Below are 23,556 nucleotides of genomic sequence, written 5' to 3' on the forward strand. Positions count from 1 at the left end.
ATCGACAAGAGATGAATATGGACATCCTTCACCTTGTCCAACCCATCGTAGTCAGCAAGGAATACAATGGACGTTCGATAAAACGATGGGCTCTTCAACAACATCCGTTGCTTGTCCTAGGGCCGCTTAAAAAAGGCAAAGGTTGCAGTCGTTCGGATATTTCTGAATCAAAAGCTTGCCAGTTGAGACTGACCAAATCTGCGAGATTGTCACAATAAATCGACCAGGCAGGATTTGGCTCGAATAAGGGGAGACGAGATGCACCAAGAGAAATACATTTGCACACTCCTCTTCAATAATGACCGTCTTGTGCTTGGGGAACTATGTTGTATACAAATGGGTTAAATTCATTTCACCTCCATGAAATTTACACCTAAAATTCTAATTTGATCATATATACCATTATACTCTCAAATTTGACTGACCTTAGTCATCAATAAACTAGCTAATTGCCTAATTTTTCCATGAATTGTTGATGTGACTAGTTCACTTGGGTTAAATTTTAGTATTACAATGTAAATGTTGTACTTTTCAGGTGACATAGAGCCAAAAATTAGTTTAAATGAGCTTGCCACATTAACACTTTATGAAAAAAAAAAATTAATGGATTAGATAAGAGTTGGCTATGATCGATCAAATTAGAGACTACAAGGGCATATTTCATCAAATTAATTAGAAGTTTGGAGGCACGAATGATTTTAGTGAAAAGTATAAGAATGTAAAATGAATTTAGCTCTATAAAAATTTATTGTCTAATAGTGAACTGCACTTTACATTCAGAAGTTTTTATTGTCAATAATAAATCTATTGCCTCATAATAAAAAACCTGAATGAGAGATCTGGTTTTGGATATCCATCAAGTTATGCCAGAGCATCTCCACTATATTCTCTAAAATATTAGTTTTTACTAAAATATTAATTTTTTTATTTCTCAAAATTTAAATGCTCTAAAATTTATGTTTTCATTATGTAATTCTATACCGAATGAAAAAGAATATAATGGAATTAGTGGAAGTTGTAAGCAAATCTATGGAATTTAAAAGTCTGGGTGTATTCAATATAGACTTTTAGCAGTCCATGAAAGTCTTGGGGTATTCAATTAGGATATTTAAAGACTTCATGAATTTCACCAAATCTAGGGGCATTCAATTAGAATCTTTAAAAATGAATGAAAGTACTTCAAAATATCATTCATACTTATGGAATTAGAAAGTCATGTATAATTATAGACTTTGTAGTGTTAACTATACATGCCAAACTCTAAAATATCATTCATACTTATGAAATTAGAAAATAATGTATAATTATAGACTTTGTAGTGTTAACTATACATGCCAAACTCCAATAATTTTCCAGCCATCATACCAAAGATTTGAAAAAGTCTATCAAAGTTCCCTTTCTTAAAAAAAAAAAAAAAAATCTATCAGAGTTCTTCTCTCTACGCGGGGAGAGGTTGATCCTCCATCATCTCTCTTTCTTGGTTTTTTTGTCTTTTCTTTAATCTTTTATGATATATATGTTAATCGGTGAAAACAAAATTGATGAGAATAAGTAACCACAAAATTGATGAGAATAAGTAACCTAATAAAACAAAATTGAAGTCAATTTCTACTAGAAGATACTTGACCATTGAAGAGACAACGAGTTATTATCTTGTTTTTAGTTTTTATTTGTTGTACGTGCTATGAAATCTATAGAAGTCATTCATAATAAAGTATATAGATTTTCATGAATCAATAAAAAGTTTGTTGCTAACATCAATGGTTTAAAAAAATTAATAGCAGTCTATCAACTTTTTAAAGAGTCTGTGAACTTTTCAAAAAGTTTGTTATTTAAAAAAAGTCCGCACAAATCCAAATACAATACACTTCTTGTAATGTCAATAGTTAAGACAATTGTGACATGTGATTAGTTACTTCGTTTTATATTGTAAATATGCTTAATGATTTACTAGATGTAATAGTTATTTTTCATTAACTAATTAGAAATCATTAATTATTCAAATTTAGCTAACAGTTATTTAAAAATCATTAATTTATAAAGAAGAAGTAAAACACTGCGTTAATTCCTCAATGTTTTACTTAGAAGTATAATTACTCTTAGAAGTAAAATCATTAATAATTACTCTAACAGTGTAATACTTCTAAGTAAAACACTGTTAGAGTGAGTCATTTTCAAAAGTGAGTAATTTAAAATAATATAAGAAAATTTTTAGATAATGCTATTGGAGTTGTTCTAGGTAGGTTGATTATGGGTCTTTATCTAGTTCCCTATTTTGGATGAAGTCAACAAAATTGGGAATGGACTATTCCATTAAAATATGAAGTTTTGGGTGAAAAGAAACACTGAAATCTTTCAGACGAAGCATGAAATACTCTTAATGTACGATGAACTAGTTAATTGATCGATTTGGGGTGAATGCGGTTATTTACGTATTAGTTGCCAAATACTTTTGATAAAAATGAAGGGCTCAATAAGGGTGGTGGATGCAGATCATACATGCAACTTCACGTTATTACTGAGTAGGAGAAGAAGAAGCAAATGGATATACCGGTCATTGCCAGGTAGAAAGAAAGAAAGAAAGCCAGTTGATCCATTGATGGGACTCCTCTTTAGCTTAGCTTTGGGCACTGAGGATATCTAGTTGTGCGTGTGCGTGTGTGTGTGTGTGTGTGTCTCTCTCTCTCTCTCTCTCTGTTCATGGGTAACACCATCCACCCCGAGCTGCAACGCACTCAAATCTTTTTCACTTTGTATAACTTTCAACCCTTGGTTTCACAGAACAGCTCTCTCGTACCTTCCCCGTACAAGAAAACAAATATAGACACCAAAACGTGTTCATAGCCTACCCAAATACATATGCATGTGTATTATATTATTTTTAGTTCCTCAGTTCCATTCTCTTTTCGCCTATAAATAACAAGCCTGTAGTGCGCTTCCAAAAGCATCAATTATATCCTCCAGCCTCTAGCTGCAGCCGTTAATTGTCTCTCTTTCTCTCATCACTTTCTTTTGATTTTGTTCATGCAATTAGGCTGATACTTATCGATCGTGATGGGGTCTGCAAGTAATGAGAAAATAGGGGTACTATTAGCTAGTTTACCTGCAAGGTTGACTGGCAAGGTCTGTGAGATTGCAAATAGAACCAAAAAGCTTGGGCAAGATGACCCTAGAAGAATTACTCATTCCCTTAAAGTAGGATTTGCACTCACCTTGGTCTCATTATTCTACTACTATCAACCACTTTACAACAGTTTTGGTGCTTCTGCAATGTGGGCTGTTGTGACCGTCATCGTCGTCTTCGAATTCTCAGTTGGTACGTATCTATATATGTTCATGGTCTTATCTTAACTGAACTCATTGGTATATCTATTAATTTTATGGACACATTCATGTAATTTAATTTCAGGAGCTACACTTGGAAAAGGTTTAAATAGAGGATTGGCAACCCTAGTAGCCGGTGCTCTAGGTATTGGAGCTCATCACCTGGCTAGCTTATCTGGGCACATTGGTGAACCCATACTACTAGGCATCTTTGTCTTCCTACAAGGTAAATATATATCTTTTAACGTCAATCAGCAAGTTTCTTATTCTCTTATGTGTTCGCTTTCATTGTTAATTAATCCAATATTATGTATGTCTTTCAGCTGCTACATCAACGTTCATACGGTTCTTCCCGAAAATTAAGGCACGATATGACTACGGGTTGTTGATTTTTATATTGACATTCTCTTTGATATCGGTATCGGGTTTCCGGGATGATGAGGTGTTGGATTTGGCTCATAAAAGGATATCCACCATCTTCATTGGTGGCTTTGCATGTGTTATTGTATCCATACTGGTTTTTCCTGTCTGGGCTGGTGAAGATCTTCATAACCTCATAGCTGCCAACATTGAAAAGCTAGGAAATTTCTTGGAAGGTATTTAACTATTTATTTCTCATATATACATGCATATGTCACCCCAAACAGTACAATAGCGCACCAAGGCCAAATATTCTTTTCCCAGACACTTTGCTCTTTAGAAAGATTAATCCCATTAGGAGTCACTTTCGTTCTTCTCATATTTAGGAGTTAAACTATAACGTAAGAACTCACAAGATAAACAAAAATTGTTCAATCTATAAGTTAAGCTACCCTAACTATTTCAAGTCATTGTCATTTAATTTCTTATTGTTGAGTATATATGCAACTAAACACTTGATAAAATGGAACACCTTGTAGGATTTGGGGGTGAATACTTCAAAACGTTGGAGGATATTGCAGAGTCTAAAGATGACAAGACATTTCTTCTAGGATATAAAAGTGTTCTCAATTCTAAAAGTAGCGAAGAATCCTTGGTGGGTTTAATGCTCTCTCTCTATCTTCTCTGATGTACTACTCACTGAAAGTGCCTGATTCTAAATGTCATGCTCAATTTGCAGGCTAACTTTGCAAGATGGGAGCCAGGTCATGGTAGGTTCAGTTTTCGTCATCCATGGACGCAATACCTTAAAGTCGGAGCTTTAATTCAGCAATGCTCCTACCGGATTGAAGCACTTCATGGCCGCCTAATAACCGCTGACGTTCAAGTAAATACTTAAACAAACTCCATACATAACGTACTACATTGTCTAAAAAAACTAATTTAGCACCGGCATGCACATATCGACCTATATATTAAAAAAAAAAAAAAGTAGTTTATATATAATATAAGAAGAAGAGTGCTTATACATGTTGGGATCCTAAATAGTATGGGAAATTATAAAAGAAAGAAGTAAAGAAATGATGGTAGTTACATTAATCTCAACTGACCATTGTGTTTAACATGTGTTGCAGGTATCGCCAGAAATTCGTAACAGAATTGAAGAATCATGCACAAAATTGAGCTTGGAATCTGGCAAAGCACTCAAGGCACTAGCATCAGATTTCAGGACAATGACCAAATCACCCTCTGCTGATCCCCACATTGCTAATGCAAAGGCTGCAGCGAAGTCCCTCAAGTCCTTACTTAAATCTGGCTTGCGGGAAGACATTGATCTTTTAGAAGTGGTACCAGCAGCAACAGTAGCCTCACTACTACTTGATGTTGTCAACTGCACTGAGAAAATTGTCGAGTCTGTTTATGAACTTGGGTCTCTTGCAAATTTTGAGACTGTTGAAGCCACTGTGTCACCGGAAAAATCACACGAGTTGGGAAAAATTTGTAGTGATAAAAAAAGTCCGATGATGGACTGTCCCCATGTTGTTATCAAAATTACGGAGTCACCCCCAGTTTTGCCAGTAAATATTGGTAAAACGAGTCAACAGGCCCTTGAAGTGTAAATATATGTTGCTGACATATAAGTTGTATAACACATTGATGGCAGTGACATAATGCCCAAAACTGATATTGTATTAAGTTTGGGTATCTATGAAGCCAGAATTCAATTACCATAATTTGAAACTTAATGTTTTGTGTTGAGTGAGTGGTGTGGTTTGATTCACTCTCTTCTACTCCCCCCGATCATAAATTTTCTACATATGAAGTGCTCTGATTGTAAGTTTTTTGTTGTATCATTTCATTTTTTTATTTTTATTTTAATTGAAGGCGTCAATTTTATTTATTCACCAAATTAAATTACATATAAGGTTCTACTAACAGGACATGATAAAAAAAGAGAGTTATTGCCTAACCAATCTCACATTCAACGTACTATTGGTTATAGCACTTTTAGAAAACTAAAAGTAAAACTCTACAACGAGATAATCTGAAAATGAACTCAGGACTTGTCTCTTCCTACGATGCATCTACAAGAAAGTCACAATAAGGGACTTTAGAGGATTCAAATCCGGCCTCAACATCTTGATACAAGACGGAACTCACAGGTACCACAACATCACTATAACCCATAGAAGTCTGAACTTGACCAGGGGATACAACTGTAGTGACCAACACACGCAATTAACCACGTACAACCCCGGTTATATGCAAATGACACAATCCACCTGTCTCATTATTAGCCACCACCGATTTCGATTTAAGGGGCGGTTGAGCAAAAGTGCAAAACTAAGTATATTCATTTTGGAAAATTCGATCTTGATCCTTTTAGTAGTTCCTCAAAATTAACTAAGTATCTTCATTTTGTGGAATTCGATCCAAGGGGCAGTTCCCCAAAACCAAGTATATATGGTATATTCATTTTTCAGTAGTTTGAAATCAAATACATCAAGGGCACGTTTACTTACTTAGAAGGAAAGGGAATGATTACGGGGTAATTAAAAATATTCATGCGTTTACTAACACATAAAGGAATCAGAATGATTCCGGGTAAAAGAATTCATGCGTTTACTAACACATGAAGGAATCGGAATGGATGTAGATCCCACCTCCTTATCAGGAATCGATTCCTGAATACTCAAGAATTCGATTACGAAGGGGGGAGATGAGTTTAGGAATCATTCCTCCGGAATCAATACCAATTCCTTTCTTCTCCTATTCCACTTGTCTCCGATTCATAATTATTTTTCATTCCAAGTAAGTAAATGTGTCACCAAGTTTAATCCTCAAAGACAAAAATGACTAAGATTAACAATGTGGCGACTGCCAGCATCAAACTCAACAAACTATTACCGCCAAAGGGATGCTTAGGGAAACTCAACAAAATCGACTGCGATGCTATGAAATGGAGTTGGGGAAGATTTGGGGCTCGCGAACACGATCACTGACGGCAGGGCAAGGCACCGTTAGGGTGTTTTTTCATCATATAGCTTTCTATTTCAGATTGATTGATTTTCTTTGCTGTTCAAATTTGAATTCTTTTTTGTTGAAAAGACAAATTACAAACACATGCAGCATATATATGAGTCAATAACAATTAATTTATGGACTAGTATAGAGCAAACATCTTGCCTAATTAATAATATTTGTCGACACTGAAATACAGCCACAACTCTCATAATGGAATCGTCCTTACAAGAAAATGACTTCATAATTTTCTTTATATGTCTTTGGTTCATGTATTTAATCCATAGAAGTTAATATCTAAACTAAGCACATGTCTTGCTTGCTAAGATTTGAAGCACGAAAAGGTATAAGAGACACAAAAGGTAAGTTTATCCAATGGATTAGTAGTTGAACAATCCTATGAACATAGACAACATAATAACAAATTAAGCTGTCAAAGACAGAAAGTCGTCCAAACTTGGCCATGATGAGTTGAGACAACTTTTCGAATTGTCACCCCGCCCACACAAACTCATTAGTTTAAAGTTTAAAGTTTCAAACCAAGAAATTTCATATAGCACTAACCAAAAAACCATAATGACCTAAATAGACAAGATATTCCCTGCTGATTCCTCACTGCACTAATTACGAAGGTAATGAGTAGAACACAGGCATGTTCTAATCACCTTCATGGGGCAATTTGTCCTATATATTCATTCTTTTTACATTATTCTAACACAGCCAAAGATAATTATGTAGGACTTCCTATTTCTTGGTAATAGATAAGTTGAAAAAGGTTAAAATGTGGGCTACTAATGTTTTCTACCTAGCTACAGGTTAACCTGCGAATTAAATATTAAAGATGAAATTAAAGGAAGCTAGGACAAGATGATTCGAGAAGAATTGTGTAAGATTTTCCTCAAGATTTCATGTTTGTCACTAAAACCATGCATGGCTGCTTGTTCACTTAGCCATCACATATTGGCACAAGGTACGTAAATGGTAAACCAGACAGTACAAAAATAAGTATAGTATTTTGAGCCATCGTGTATTTTGTATTTATATATACTTTGAAGTTCGCAGTTTTGCTTATGGAGTTTTATATAGGATACATATAAGTTTGGTCATTATACGTAAACGTTGAGTGTCATCATTCCTTTAACTCCAACATCAGTCCCACATTGTAGCTTAATCGATCAGAAGGTCGTTTTAGAACGTCACTTAAGGAAAGAGACCAATATTGCAATGTGATTAAACATTAAGATAAACAATTAATTCATCTTTCCGTAGTTTTTCTACGTTTGAGTTGTAGTAAGTATCAAAACCCTTTCTACATCACATTGAGAGAAACAATATATTAATGGATGCAGGTGCACTTAACTAAAAATGAAGAGAGTACCTACTTTGAGAGATCGTTGTTTTTCTTTTTGAATATGTTTTTCTTTTTGAATATTTCTAAGTGGCTGCAGAGTCCCAGAGTCGACGCTCGCCACACAAAATGAACAAGAGCAAGTGGTGAACAGAGAAAAGCAATGCAAAGGTGGGATTTGAGTTGGTCTCCACTAGAACCCTAGCCAGTTTCCTTTCTGCTTCTGCATGCTGCTGAGCAAAAGTGCTGCTTATATATTAATTATTTAATTTTGTTTCATACTATAGCTAATAGTGGAGTGACTGATATAGGATCTGTGCGAGCATCTATCATCTTTTACAACACTACTACTCTTCTTATCAATTATCATACATTTCCTCCTACCTACATAAGTACATATCCGACTTTTTTAGGTTTTGACTTCTTGCCCTGGTGAGAAAATTCTTATATAATACGATCACCGGAGATAACTTTCCTTCTTTTACATTTAAGAACAGAGAAAAAGACAGCTTTATTATCCCAGACCGCCCAATAATATAGAAAAAGAGTTCTTCCACGTTGGAGAATCAATTTTTTATGCATAGTCAGTCTATCCACTTTTTACCCTTGGTATATATTTGCTATTAACTCCGAGTACATACAGTATTTTAAAAGTCCATATTGGGCTCATTTCCATCGAGTTTAAGTCCACAAGTACTAATAGAATCATTGCTGAAAAGTGGAACTTAGCTACTACTTAGCTTTTGTCCTTGCTTTGCTTCCTTTTTTGATTTGATTTGCTTTCTTTATGGATGGCTTGTTTCCCTTTGTTTTGTGTTTTTGCCTCTGGCTTTGGTTGTACTGGGCTTTTGCCCTCCCCTCTTTAGTTTAATATACTCGTTTATTTACCAAAAAAAAAAAAGAGTCCATATTGGGCTAGATTAGTCCTTCAGTTATCAGTTAATGTCACAACAGTTGCTCTTACTACCAAAGCAGAATAGAACTGAGACTCCCAACAATCTCCCAGCCCCATCTAGGTCACACAATTGCCCACAAGACCAAAGTCGGGCCTGGCCCAAACCCTACCCGATCCGCCTCATTGTTTTGATGGTTTGCTCTTAAGATCGGGTTAACAACTCACCATGATGGAGCATTGGAGCTTATGGAAGATTTCCCAAACTACAACCATAACCCAATGTCCGGTTCCCCATACTAATACAAAATACTTTAACAATGATCAATCCTGAAGAACTATCAGCTTATAGGGAAGCTAAAATTACAAACTTTTATCCATCCTTTCGAACTTAATTACCAAAACATTTTAGATATCCTCGCCTTTTTGCAATCATGGTCACCCAACTTAATATATAGGTCTTCTTAATCATGACCTCCTAAGTTTGTAACCGGCCGGAGCATAGAAACATGTTTTGTTTTGTCCTCTATACCGGGATGGGAATGAACTGAACTACATGACTTGTTCTAATCAATCTCAACCATTTTCTTTACCATTTCGCGTATAATCTTCAACACACATATATTCGTCAACCAGTTGTTTAATTTCATACAATAGTTGTTGAATAATGATGATAGCATGATGCGCGCGGTCCATTTGTTACAGGACTTGCATGATCCAGTTTTGAGCAACTTTGTATCATTGTATGATTTTGCTCCGTTTTTACTTCAAGTATACACGTGAAAGGAGGCTTGTTCTTGTATGGACTTCTCAGTTTGTTCAGCGTACGTATGCAATCACATCAGATAGCAGCGAAGCTACAGTCACAGCTAGTACAATTTCTCTAGGAGGTGAAGTCTTCACCCAATCCTGGAGCCTTGATGTTGTCAAATTTTAAATAAACTTCGCAAGTGCACGAATCAGTTGTAGTATAGTTTGTGCAAGTACGAGGTCGTTCCAACTGGGGATTGATAACCAACTCCTACGTCTAACTAAATTGACTAAATTACACTAACAATTAACAAGAAAAGACACGCAAATGTTTTTATGATTTTCATAAACAGAGAGAAAAATAAACTAGTTACCAACACAAATTAAGCAATGCAATCGATGTGATTTTTGAAAGAGTTTTAAGAACAACGATGACAAACACTAGGGCTTCCAACTTCACCGTCGCAATCCTATTAATGTTTCTAGTTTTTCCGATCATTAATTAACAACTCAATGTTGAAGATTCTGTCATATAAGCCTTATGGCAGAGTACTTATATGCATAGGTTCTCCCAAGTATGAAAACTATCTTATGGCAGAGTATAGAATTCAATGTATCCCTAAAACATGGCATCTGCTTAGGAACCTATTTAAGCACAAAGAGAACAAAAGGAATCACGTAAACCGATATAGCATGGCATCTACTAGACCAATTTATGGTTTTTAATCACAAGAAGCATTCAAGATTTGGCATGGGCATCTACCTACTCTTGCATCATATAACTTGAAACAAAATCCTAAAGGTAGCTAATCAATAGAATTTTGAAATTAGTAACAATTCTTATGGTGATTAAAAACTCAACATTGAATTCATAACTAATAATCTCCAAACCAAAAACATAGAATAGTCAAGCTAGGGATCCATCGTGACCCTAGCAAAGAGTTTAGCTACTTAGAGTCATCACAAAAATGATGATCTTAAGGAAAAGCATAAAATAAACTTGTGAAAGAGAAGGATGGAAACTGGTTGAAGGAAGCAACCCTCCAACTCCACGCAAAATCAGAATCTTCACTCCCAATCCCCCTTCTTTTTTCGCGTCTTTTTCTTTTTATATGGCTCAAATCCTCATTCAAGTAGGGATTCCTAAACCTCCTTTGACTTGGATCTTCAATAATGATGATGCGGCACACTGAAGATTTCCAAATATATGTGGTGGGCCTTCTAGACATGAACTTGTAAAAGGTGTTGAAGATTCTCGTCCAAGCTGAACTACCTTCACTTAAATAGCCATAACTCCTTCCAGAAAAGTCAGAATTGCAAACCGTAAAATTCCTCAGAAACTAGACACATGGGGCTTTCCGTGAATATAGAGTACATCTCCCAATTCCATCCGAGAAGTTCCCAGTAATTCAGCGAAGTTAGGTCTTCTGCACAACAGTTTCTGTGTTAGTTAGCTCAGCTTAGCTTCTTTTCTTCTTTCTTTGAAACACACCTACAAAAACACTAAACTAACGTAAATGAACCACAAATAAGGAGAGCTAAACATATATACCAAGAGTAAGAGGCATAGAAATATAGAAAAATATGAGCACATCACTTGAGCAAAGATTTCAGGCTATTATAAAGATGCAATTCATGATTTTGTGATGTCAGAGCTGGCAGATCTCGGTCCAGTAATTGTTTTGATGGCCAATGGCCCAATGCTAGCTACTCTTTTGATGCATGCCTTGCCCGACTTTGTTCTCATTTTCATACACACATCTTGAATTTTGTTGCTTTAGATCTTTAGGTAGTGTTTCCAAGGATGGCGGAACCTAAATCGACTTAATCAAGATTGAGTAGAAAAGAGTATTTCGATTTAGGGTTTTCAATATGTTAATTCTATTCATCCCACAAAGGGGTATATATACAAGGACATAAAAGAGTAGTCTAACTCTAATAGGAAACAATCCTTTCTATAATTACAGAATAACCTAAATAAATAAGAATCCTAATTACATACAGATTTACAGCGATTCTACACTCCCCCTCAAGTTGGTGCATAGATATCTATCATGCCCAACTTGTCAACCGAGCTGTCGAATATCTTCCTGGACACTCCTTTAGTAAGAACGTCAGCTAACTGCTTTTCTGAGTTTACAAATGGAAAACGAATAACCTTTCTGTCAAGATTTTCTTTAATAAAATGATGGTCAACCTCCACATGCTTTGTTCTATCATACTGAACTGGATTATGTGCAATCTCAATGGCAGCTTTATTATCACAATGCAAATCCATAGGTTGTTTAAGCTTGTAACCTAGATCTTTCAGAACATTACGAATCCATAACATTTCACAGACTCCATGTGCCATACCTCGAAATTCAACTTCTGCACTTGATCTGACAACGACTTTCTGTTTCTTGCTACGCCAAGTGACAAGGTTCCCTCCTACAAAAGTGAAGTACCCGGATGTAGAACGCCTGTCAGTTTTATCACCAGCCCAATCTGCATCTGTGTATCCAACAACTTCCAATTCATCCTTTTTCTCAAACAGTAACCCTTTACCTGGCGCCATCTTCAAGTACCTCAAAATCTGAAAGACTGCATCCATATGCTCTTCACTAGGACAATGCATAAACTGACTGACAACACTCACAGCATAAGCAATATCAGGTCTAGTATGTGAAAGATAAATCAACATTCCTACAAGACGTTGATACCTTCCTTTATCAGTTGGAACTTGATCAGGATAAATAGCAAGTCTGTGATTCATCTCAATGGGTGTCTCGATTGGACTGCAGTCCAGCATCCCCGTTTCAGCAAGTAAGTCAAGAACATACTTCCTCTGTGACAGTGAAATCCCCTTCTTAGACCTCGCAACTTCAATACCCAGAAAATACTTCAGTTGTCCCAGATCCTTCATTTCAAACTCCTTTGACAGATACTTTTGCAACTCATTCATCTCTTTCGGATCATCCCCTGTAACAATTATGTCATCAACATACGCAATAAGAGCTGTAATCTTGCCATTCTTGGGCTTGATAAACAAGGTATGGTCAGAATTGCTCTGTTTGTATCCAAAAGCTCTCATGGACTTTGAAAATCTCCCAAACCAAGCTCTTGGAGACTGCTTCAGGCCATACAAAGATTTCCTCAACTTACACACCTTGCCAACTTCACCTGGGTAATTCCTAACACCTGGGGGCACATCCATGTACATTTCTTCCTCTAAATTCCCATTAAGAAACGCATTCTTCACATCAAACTGGTGCAAGGGCCAATCTTTGTTTGCTGCAAGAGAGATTAGAATCCGGACAGTATTGATCTTTGCCACTGGTGCAAAAGTCTCTTCATAATCAATCCCATAGCATTGTGTGTATCCCTTGGCAACCAACCTCGCCTTGTATCTATCAATAGTTCCATTGGCATTAAGCTTCACAGTAAACACCCAACGACATCCTACAGTTTTCTTTCCAACCGGCATAGGTACTAACTCCCATGTTGCATTCTTCTGAAGAGCTTCCAATTCTTCATTCATCGCCCTTGCCCATTTTGGATCCGTCAATGCATCCTGCACGTTACTAGGAATAGATACAGTAGACAATTGATCAACAACAAGTGCATGTGACCTGGAAATCCTATGGTTAGACATAAAGCTAGCTATAGGGTATTTAGCTTTGGCTTTGATATCTGGTTCATATTGTTTCTTAGGAATTCCCTTGGTAACCCTTTGTGATTTCCTAGGTTCAACACTTTCTAACCCAGAAGACTCATTAAAGTTTAGGGGTACCTGAGGTGGATCATTCTGAGCAGAATCTTCAATTGGTGATGTAGAAGGGGAAACATCTTGTGTGTGAGCTTCAGATATATCTAGATTTTGATTCAAACTATCCAAACAGGTCGTCTCAGGAAATGATTGATCGTTAGGGGCCAAACGATCGATCGTTTGGCTTCTGGAAGTTTCTGCTTGTTGAAACGATCGATCGTTAGCTTCAAAAGATCGATCGTTTGCGTCATCTGCTTCTGCCTCAGTCTCTGCCTGTTGAAACGATCGATCGTTTGTGTCATCTGCTTCTGCCTCAGGAAACGATCGATCGTTAGACCCGAACGATCGATCGTTATGTCCACTGGAAGTTTCCGTCTCTCGAAACGATCGATCGTCAAGGTCAAACGATAGATCGTTTTTGGCTGTTTCAGAATCTCTTCCTTCAAATCGTTCCTCCAAATTTTCCAGGTCTTCAAAGACATCAAAATCAACAATAGGACAAGGATTCCCTTCACAACCTCTCTCCCCTGAAGGGAAGACTGAGAAGCTCCCCATGAGTAATATGGCTCAGATTCACGGAACGAGACATCAAGAGATAGATGTACTGTGTTGGTGAGCGGGTCATAACATCTGTAGCCCTTCTGAAACTCGGCATAACCCACAAAAATACACTTCTTTGCACGGGGATCAAGTTTTCTCCTGTGTGGCTTTGGTATATGAACATAAGCTGTGCACCCAAACACTCGGGGCTCCAAATTAGGCATAGAGGGGATGGTCAAAAGTGTATGAAGCTTTTGATGCGGATTCTGAAACTCAATTACCCGTGGAGTACGGTTGATGAGATATGCTGCTGACTTCACTGCTTCTCCCCAATAGGACCGAGGTGCATTCATGCCAAACAAGGAAGCCCGAACAACTTCCAGCAACTGCCTGTTCTTCCGTTCTGCCAAACCATTCTGTTGAGGAGTATAAGAGTTGGAGGTTTGATGACGAATCCCATGTGACCGGCAAAACTCAATCATAGGGCCATTCACAAACTCTCCACCATTGTCAGATTGAAACACCCTGATGGATTGTTGATACTGAGTTGTCACCATTTTGTGAAATTCGGTAAACATCCCAAATACTTCACTCTTATTCTTCAGTAATGACACCCACGTCATGCGAGTGCAATCATCAATAAATGTGACATAATATCGAGCTCCAGAAAGAGAAGAGATTTTTGCAGGACCCCAGACATCAGAGTGAATTTTCATAAAAGGAATAGGACTTTTATTAAGACTTGGTGAATATGAAATACGGTGGCTTTTGGCCAATTCACAAATGTCACAATGGAAATCCAAATCACTGGCAACCAAAAACAAATGAGGTTGCAACTTCTTAAGATAACTAAAAGATAGATGACCTAAACGGTGATGCCATAACCATACAGCTTCCTTTGCATTCTGTACCCCATTAATCTGATTAGCTTGCCCCAAAAGATGCTTCTGGTTCTCTCCAGTCTCTGTCAGATCCAGGTTGTATAATTTTCCCCTTCTAACACCATAACCAAGAATCCGCCGAGTCATAATGTCCTGAAACACACAGAAAGATGGATAGAATGTCACAATACATGCAAGTGCTAAAATAATTTGACCAACAGATAGGAGATTATAAGCTAGTGATGGAACAACTAGGACAAATTCAAGGGTTAAGGTATCAGATAGAGCAATAGAACCTTCTCCGGTGACCGGAGTTGGAGTACCATCAGCAGTAGAGACAACATTTTGAGGGGAATGTCTAAGGTTTTTCACAAGATTAGGGTCATTGGTCATATGATCAGATGCACCTGTATCAATTATCCATGTATTATTCAAAGTAATCTTACCCTTCATATATACCTGACTGCGCTACATTAGCTGAGCCATTGTCTAGATGCTCTTCCTCTGTAGTAGCAATGGCCACCTTGCCCAGATTCTTTCGCGGTTTCTTGGTGAAGTCCCACCAATCAGGGTAGCCAATCACTTCATAGCACCGCTCCTTGCTATGGCTTCCCCACAGATAACGCATTTTTTGTTTGCATATGGGTTTGGTTTACCTTGAGGACGGCGTGGAGAAAGACCTGAGAAGCCTGGAGGAGGACTCGGTTTGCGATGAACAGCCATAACAGAAGATTCGGTAGGTACCGAAAGCCCCATAGCTTGTTTCTCTGATTGCACCTTGCGAATGTAAGCATAGCTCTGCTCCAAGGAGAATTTAGGCTCCTTGCGCAGGATTTCTCCACGCACCTGATCATACTCTGGGTCAAGTCCACTCAAAAACATGTGAACACGCATCCGGGACATTGCTGAAGTTTCTTGAACTACAGCTGCAACATTATCATTCTGAGAGGCCACCATTTGATCAATCTCCTGGAACATTGCCACTAACTCATTGTAGTAGGTCGGAATGGGCCGTCCATTCTGCTTTGCTTCAAAACACTTTTTGTTCAACTCAAAGATTCAGGTTTCATCAGAATCATCATAAAAGGTTTTCTCTACAGCTTCCCAAATATCTTTTGCAGTAGGAAGACGAATATAGCGGTTCTAAGAGAGGATTCCATGGAGTCAATGAGCCAACTTTTCACCTTTTCATTGTCCGTGGCCCAAGCTTCATACTCTGCAGAATTCATGGCGGGTTCAGCCTTTACTCTAGTCAGATAACCAACCTTCCCTCGTGCTCCAATGCGCATTCGCATAAGAGGAGCCCATATGGAGTAGTTGGATTCATTCAAGACAACACTTGTGGGGAAAGCAGAGTTGTCTTGTTGGGTGGTGTAGTGGTGATGGATGATTTGTGAGGATGGCACCATTGCCTTCTCGGGACTTGACTGTTCGCCTTCAATTTCAGGTCCGGCCATGGAGGAATTTGGGATTTTTTTTAGGATTGGTTTTTCTAGGGTTTCAAAAAATTGGTGGTTTTGAAATTCAAGGATGGCTTGATTTTAATGGTGGTGGTACGCAGCGGTTTGTGGTGTGCTTTGGGATTCAGGATTCAGGATTCAGAGGATGCAGGCAAGTTCAAAGGATTGAACCTGCTCTGATACCAAGTAGAAAAGAGTATTTCGATTTAGGGTTTTCAATATGTTAATTCTATTCATCCCACAAAGGGGTATATTTACAAGGACATAAAAGAGTAGTCTAACTCTAATAGGAAACAATCCTTCCTATAATTACAGAATAATATAAATAAATAAGAATCCTAATTACATACAGATTTACAGCGATTCTACAGATTGGGGTCCTAGAAAAATTAGCTTGCAAAACTTATGGTGTAATATAATTCAATCTGTATGTAACTTCTTTCATCAAACATTACTTCTACCATGTTATTTTACTCTAGACAATGAATGACAGAAATTTAATTAGATGGAATTATGTGTACTAATAGTTCTGATTTCTTGTTTGCCAACATACCTTTGTTATTTTTTTCACTCTCTTTTTTCACTCTCTTTTAAGTGGAGAAGAATATAATGCCCTTGCAAAAAGCACCTTATTTGGCCCCAAGACCATGGAATTAAGGATCACAGTAACAATGCAATCACACCATATATAGAACTGCATGCTAGTCCTAGTTTGACATAATAAACAATCCTTCTCGAACCATCTTGTCCTAGCTTCCTTTAATTTCCTTGGAACTTCCGGCGACAGCCATGTTCTTCAGCTTATTCTCACAAGAACCATGATCATTCATGGCAAGCTTTTCCACAATCATTCGTATCCTGCTACTTCAGATGCCGTTATACGTACGGTCTGCATGCATTCGTAAATATATATGTCGTGCTCATGTGGAAGTAGCATGAGCCCAGCTTCTTAGTTTCGCTGTCAATGAACTGAATATGCCTTGCAATATGAGAACTTATAATCGTAAGAGCATTCAATTGTTCTCCAAGAAAACAATTATAGTAAATTAAGAAGGAAATATGGAAATTACTTTACATGATTTGTTGTCTCTTTTTATGTCTCACTCAATACTTTCGCTCAAGTTGGATAGTGTGTATTCTGAACTCCAATTTGTTAACAAAAAATAAAAATGATAACCCTAACAAGCTAGACTGGTGAAAACCTGCTCTTCAACCTGTTGCAACAAGGTGTGTAGGCTGTTTCAATCTTTCAAGGCTTTTTGTATTATCATACCACATGGAAGACAAGATTTGTTGCAATGTATAGAGTTGATTGGTTATGAGAACGCTGTAATCACGAAAATCCTGTCACGAATGAAAGAAGGACACATATACAAAATAATATATTTTTTTAATTAATGAATTTGAGGGTTACAATCTCTGTAGTTACTCTTTCACAAGAATACCTCTGATTCGATCTCCGATGTTGGTTTGATCCAAGAGTGGCGATCATTTGATCTTGAATCGAACTGTTGTAGTGTGAACTTCTTGTTATGTTGACGATTTGGGGAAGATTGGTTGACCAAGGGCCGTAGAGGCTTGATCTTGATCGAATTAGGCCACGAGTGGTGTCATGTGGTGAGCGTTCTTCGGCTTTGGTAAAGGTTGAACCGACACGTGTGTTTGGTGCTTGTTGATTCTCCACGAGCTTGATGAAGAACTTGGCAGAAGATTTGCTTTGTTGACGACCTGTAGAAGGCGGTTGATCAAGGGATGCAGAGGCTTGCTCTTGATCGGCTTTGAACCACGAGTGGTATCACGTGGTGAGTGTTCTTTAGCTTTGATGGCGGATGAATCGACACGTGTGCTTGGTGCCCGTTGATTCTCCATGAGCTTGCTGAAGAACTTGGCAGAAGCTTTGCTTTGTTGACGCCTTGAAGAAGATGAATGATCAAGGGTTGCAGAGGCTTCAACTTGATCAAATTTGAACCACGAGCGGTGTCACGTGGCGAATATGGCTTTGATGGCTGATAAATCGACCCGTTTGCTTGGTGCTTGTTGATCCTCCACGAGTTTGACCACTTCGGAGCATATAAGTGATTTCCCTTGTTTGTCTGAAGCCGGTGAGGTGAATAGACCGGCTATTTGGCAGCTTGATGGTTCTTCACGAGCTTAATTGGGAGACTTCTGAGCTTTGGAGAGGTTTCTTCCGTTTGCTTGCGTCTGTTTGTCCCCTCTTCTCTTAATTTGAGAAGGGGTATTTATAATGTCGACGTCTCTCTCAACTTGGAATGCAATATTGATGACAGAGGGTTAATCACATTCCTTCAATGTGTACTTAAATCAATCAGTTTTAATTAATTGATTTAATTATTTTTTTTAATTTAAGGAATATGCCAATCAATTATGATTTGATTTAATACTTTATTTCAATCAGAATTAAAGAATTTAATTTGATCGATATTTGTATTTAATGCTTGATTTTCATCGAGATCAATCAGTTTAATTAATATCCGTTTTAATGCTTAACTTGAGCAACAACCAATCAGTGGTAAATTGACACTTCCACGTCATTCCATCGGTGGACCACTCATGTTTTGACATGTGTCATCTTCGGAGCTCACATAATTTTGGTGACGTAAAAGCCACGTATACCATTTGCAAGACCCATGAGCCAACTAAGCTTGTTTGGTCAAAATTTCAAAGATTGACCGATTTATTAAATGAATTTAATTTTCATTAAATTTTCTTGTGTCTACAAACGCAACTAAGCCAGGTTTGAGATCTTGTAAGATGAATTGTAACCAAACTAGTTCACAAGTGATGTTTGCCATGAATCAATATTTTGCCTTTGTTATTGGTCTTACAACTATGTCTTACTTATTGGAATACCAGTGATGAACTGTTTTTGTTGTTGGACATCTAACCGAGTCAATATCACAATATGCGATTAACTGAAGAGAAATTGTTCACTAAAAATAAGATTCCTTGCCATGAGATTCCTATTAAATAATGCAGGACTCCAAGTGCAACTTTTAAGTTTGGCTTTCGTATTCGGTTCATGAAGTGACTTAATACATGGACAAAAAGAACACTGTCATCTCAATACACGATTTAGGGAATCCAACTGTAAAATATTTTTGAGCCTCCGCTGAAAAAAAAATGGTGTTTTATAACTAATGTGTTAAAAATCGGTCGGTGGTAGGTAGGTGGTGAGGAGGGGCGTAGCGGCTATGTGATTAGGCGGGGTCTAGGCGGTGCCTAGGTAGATGTTTATTTTAGTTTTTTTTTTTTTGGAAATAATGGTAATTCCATTAATAATAGCGCATGCCAAGAATTCGAAGACCATTACATACTTATCCGCTGACACATAATAATGGCCAGAACAAGGATTCGTGGAGGAGCCACAGTGGTACATAGGATAGACTAACTATATTTGAACTTATCGCTCACTTAAAAGCGAGCCTATAAGCTATGAAAAAACATAGCGAATAGACAAGCCAAACTACACTCATTAGGTTCCAAATACAAAAAACTTATTGTAATTAGACAAAAAACTAAAAACATAGGTTTGGGCCAAGAGCCTAAACCCTAGCCCAAATTAGAAGCTATTGGATTAGGGTAGAACCCCAGCCCAGAAACTTAAAGCCCACCAAAGCAAAGGTCAACCCAAGGCCCATCAGCCTAGTCCTGTCCAGTCCTCATACGCCCACGCCCCGTCGTACGTAACAGCCAAGCTGCTCCATCCGCCGCGTGCCGCCACGACCTGCGCCTGCCTCAATTCGCGCCGCCACGACCTGCGCCCGCCTCAATCCGCGCCACCACTACCTGCGCCGCCACTAGCAATCACCCCCTGCGACCTAAACTGCACGGGCCACGCCACCCAACCCACGCCACCACGGAGAAGACCAACCTCGATCCAGGCCCTCTCACCTCACACCGCCATCTAGTCAGACCGGTGGCGCTGTCAGCAGGATTCGATCGCCGAACCTGTTAGCATGACCACCGCCTCTCACCATCCCAGCTAGAACTACCGACAAGCCCCGAGCAAACCCCATCTGATGGAACAAGAGCAATAGCCATCAATACCTGTCCAGCAGCAGACCCCATGAAGACGGCAAGGCCAGCCCATGCGTCCGGGCGCTACCGGACGAGGATGATTTCTCAGATCGGAACGCCGGCGTTTAGGGTTTTCTCGCGGAGAGAGAACCTCATGTTTAGGGGCTTAGTTTTTTGTTGTTTGTTTATTTTAGTTTATTCTTACTAAATAAATATGTAAGTGCAATTAGAATAAAAAAAACTATACTTAGTAGTTACATAGAAAAAAATAAATATATAATGAAGACACAAATAAAAGATTATTTTTAAGTATTTGATAAATGTATATATATATATATATATATATATATATATATATATATATATTTTTTTTTTTTTTTTTTTAAACCCAGCCCTCCTCCTAGGCGCTTCCTAAATCAATTGAAATGGTTGCCATTAGCCCATCACGTAGCGTCGCCCGGGGATTTTTAGAACACTCTTTATAAAACCACAATTTCCTCGAGCTCAGTTTTAATTGGTCCAACAGTTCAAGTCCATAGCATACGTCAGGAGTCCAAGTCATGGTGCATAGTGTGTCCCTGCTGCCCCGAAGAGCAACCGTAACTGTTTGCCGGACATATATGAACACCTCTCGTTCCTTTACACCTTAATGTGGGAACTTTTAACAAAAAAGGGAATCCGAGATTACCAATTCTACCCCGCTTCTCTCTTCCAAAGCATTCGCAATTGAAAGCTTTGATTCAATGGCGTGGTGTCCTACTGCATCTTGTCTTTCTCCCTCTGGGTCTAAGAGGATTGATGTGGTGGTGTGGTTTATCCTCAGTTGACAAGGATTGAATGGTTGAGGCGATAATACATGCTACAATTATTCAGGTACGGTTTCTCCTCTTCTATTTTTTGTAATAATATCATTGGTGATCAGTAAGAATGATAAGGAATGATGCATCTCTATTCTTTGCTATCAATTTCATATATGCTTGACTGCTGTAACTGTAATTAATTACCTTTGAACTGTCTGCTTCAGCTCAAATTGTATCCTATGATTCTGTATGTGTTGCAGAAACAGAGTCTAGTTGTTTTTTGTTTTCACCCAGGTGTTTCCTAATGTTGTATGTTCAATTCTATGCCCTCTCTTTAAGCTCATTCAGTTGTTTCAGTGTATTGCATTCCATGAAACTATGGTTTTTTTTATCATCCCCATCTCTTTTTATCGTGGATTACATTTTGTACTTGTTTGTTATGCCTACAATGGAAATTATAATCGTTCAAGTTCCTCCGATCACAAGCGTTTTTTATGTTCGATATGGTACAGAAGACGGCAACAAACACACAAACACCTAAACACCTAGCTGCTTTGTGCCACTACTAGATTTCAAATCACAGACCACCTATCCTATCACTAGGTTAGCAAGTAATATTATAGGATTACATTCTTACTTTTGATCAGAAAAAGCTTATGTGATCTGAATGGACATAACAATCATGCAGATTTAATAGGTTGGTACTATCATTTATTCATGGAGAGATAGTAATAAGGAGCTCAAGAGGGACATGTATTTTCAAACAGTCAAATCGAACAGTTCTGGATGCTTATCTACATTTTACTCTGCATGTATATGAACTTGTCATCTACTGTAGGTACAAGGGTTGTACTTGGTATATTGGCATTCCCATACAAAACGTTGAAGTATCCTACTCACTGGTCTCGGAGAAATCATAAAGGTAATTTCATCTCATGAGTCAGTATTTGCACCTAGGTTGTAGGAAGTTTTCGTTACGAAAGTATCTTTCTGTTTTCTTAATCTTTATCATGCAAAGATACTTCCCGTATGTTAAGTTGCATTGGTGAAATCCAAATTAATTTAGGATGTGTCCAAATTGATTTAGGATTTGTTTATTTATTTTGGAAAATCTTTTATTTAAAGTTTTTTCCTATTAGGAGTCCAATTAGGGTAAATCTTGGTTATTGAGGATTTCCTTTTTGGACGTGCATATATTCAAAAACATGCGTTCTTTTTGTTACGGCTCTTGAGTAGCAAGAACCATTGTTCTTCTTGTGTTGCTTAGAAAGGATTACATAAGAGTCTCAAGACACTTGTTCCATGTAGAAGAGTCTCACCAATCATTCATTCATATGCATTGATTCTCTTGAGATCAGTAGAGAAGTTGGTGCTACAAGAGAAGCAATATTTGCATATCGTTCAAGTGAAGAAGAAGGTCAAGATTCAAGACAAGCACCTCTTTAGTGAGTCTAGAGATTGTAGCCGCGTAGAGAGCTATATGTGTTTGTAAAGAACCATATTCTTCACTATTATTGGATTGATCTTATTTTGGGTTCTCAAGAGTAAGAGCCCCGCAGTGTTTTTAATCTCAAATTTGAGGTATTCACTGCGTAACCAAAATTGTGCTTTCTGTGTGAATTTTTTGATTTCTGCCCAGTAAGGATTGCAACGTGCCTATCAATCCCCAATTTCCAGAAAACACGTTCTGTTCTTGTATTTTCATTTGGCATCAGAGCAGGTTCTAAAGCTTTTTAGTAGATCCGAGGACGTGATGGAACGTGAATATAACAGAGCCTCCAGTTCGATAAACTGCCCCCCTTTGTTTGATGGTGAAAATTACTCACAATGGAAGATGATGATGAGGGTCTTTCTCTACTCTCTAGATGAAAACATGTGGAATATAGTTGAGATTGGATGGGAACACCTAACCAAGGCAGAAGACTCAAAGAAAGTAGAAGGGACATCTGCAAGAGTTCTTAAGCCTAGGAAGGAATGTACATAAGAGGAGGTTCGTGACAGAAGTTGTGATTTCAAGGCACGAAATTCCTTATTCACAGCTTTATCCAAGAAGTAGAGGGTGAGAATCAGCTACTGTGAGACAGCTAAACATGCATGGGATCTTCTTGAGATCACTTATGAAGGCAACAAAAAGGTTAGAGGCCAGAAACTTCAGAGACTTGTCTTAGAGTTTGAGAACATGCAAATGGGGGAGGATGAAACAATAGATGACTTTCATGCTCGTCTTCTGAACGTGACAAGTCAGTGTCACAGTCTTGGTGATCCTTTTGAAGAGCATCGGATTGTCATGAAAATTCTTAGGTCTTTTTCATCAAAGTTTCAATCCAAACAGACAGCTATAGAGGAGGCTCAAGACCTGGACACCTATTCTCTCGACGAACTGATAGGTAATCT

The 23,556-nt window shown here is 37.9% G+C and overlaps 1 protein-coding gene across 1 annotated transcript; it reads left to right on the forward strand.

Moving 5' to 3' along the window:
* Positions 1-2,741: 2,741 nt before the first annotated feature.
* LOC133733936 (aluminum-activated malate transporter 2-like) lies at positions 2,742-5,381 on the forward strand. Its single transcript, XM_062161592.1, has 6 exons — positions 2,742-3,316; positions 3,410-3,550; positions 3,648-3,920; positions 4,224-4,339; positions 4,424-4,570; positions 4,818-5,381. The coding sequence occupies exons 1-6, from the start codon at positions 3,055-3,057 to the stop codon at positions 5,301-5,303; spliced, it is 1,425 nt and encodes a 474-aa protein (XP_062017576.1). The 5' UTR covers positions 2,742-3,054; the 3' UTR covers positions 5,304-5,381.
* The last annotated feature ends 18,175 nt before the right edge of the window (positions 5,382-23,556 follow it).

Source organism: Rosa rugosa, chromosome 2 (assembly GCF_958449725.1).
Source record: "Rosa rugosa chromosome 2, drRosRugo1.1, whole genome shotgun sequence".
NCBI classification, from domain to species: domain Eukaryota; kingdom Viridiplantae; phylum Streptophyta; class Magnoliopsida; order Rosales; family Rosaceae; genus Rosa; species Rosa rugosa.

Bases quoted from the DNA above. Each gene is read 5' to 3' on its own strand.
- LOC133733936 (XM_062161592.1), top strand. From the start codon at position 3,055: ATGGGGTCTGCAAGTAATGAGAAAATAGGGGTACTATTAGCTAGTTTA. The intron at 3,317-3,409 runs GTACGTATCTAT...ATTTAATTTCAG, and splicing joins CGTCTTCGAATTCTCAGTTG to GAGCTACACTTGGAAAAGGT. The intron at 4,571-4,817 runs GTAAATACTTAA...CATGTGTTGCAG, and splicing joins TAATAACCGCTGACGTTCAA to GTATCGCCAGAAATTCGTAA.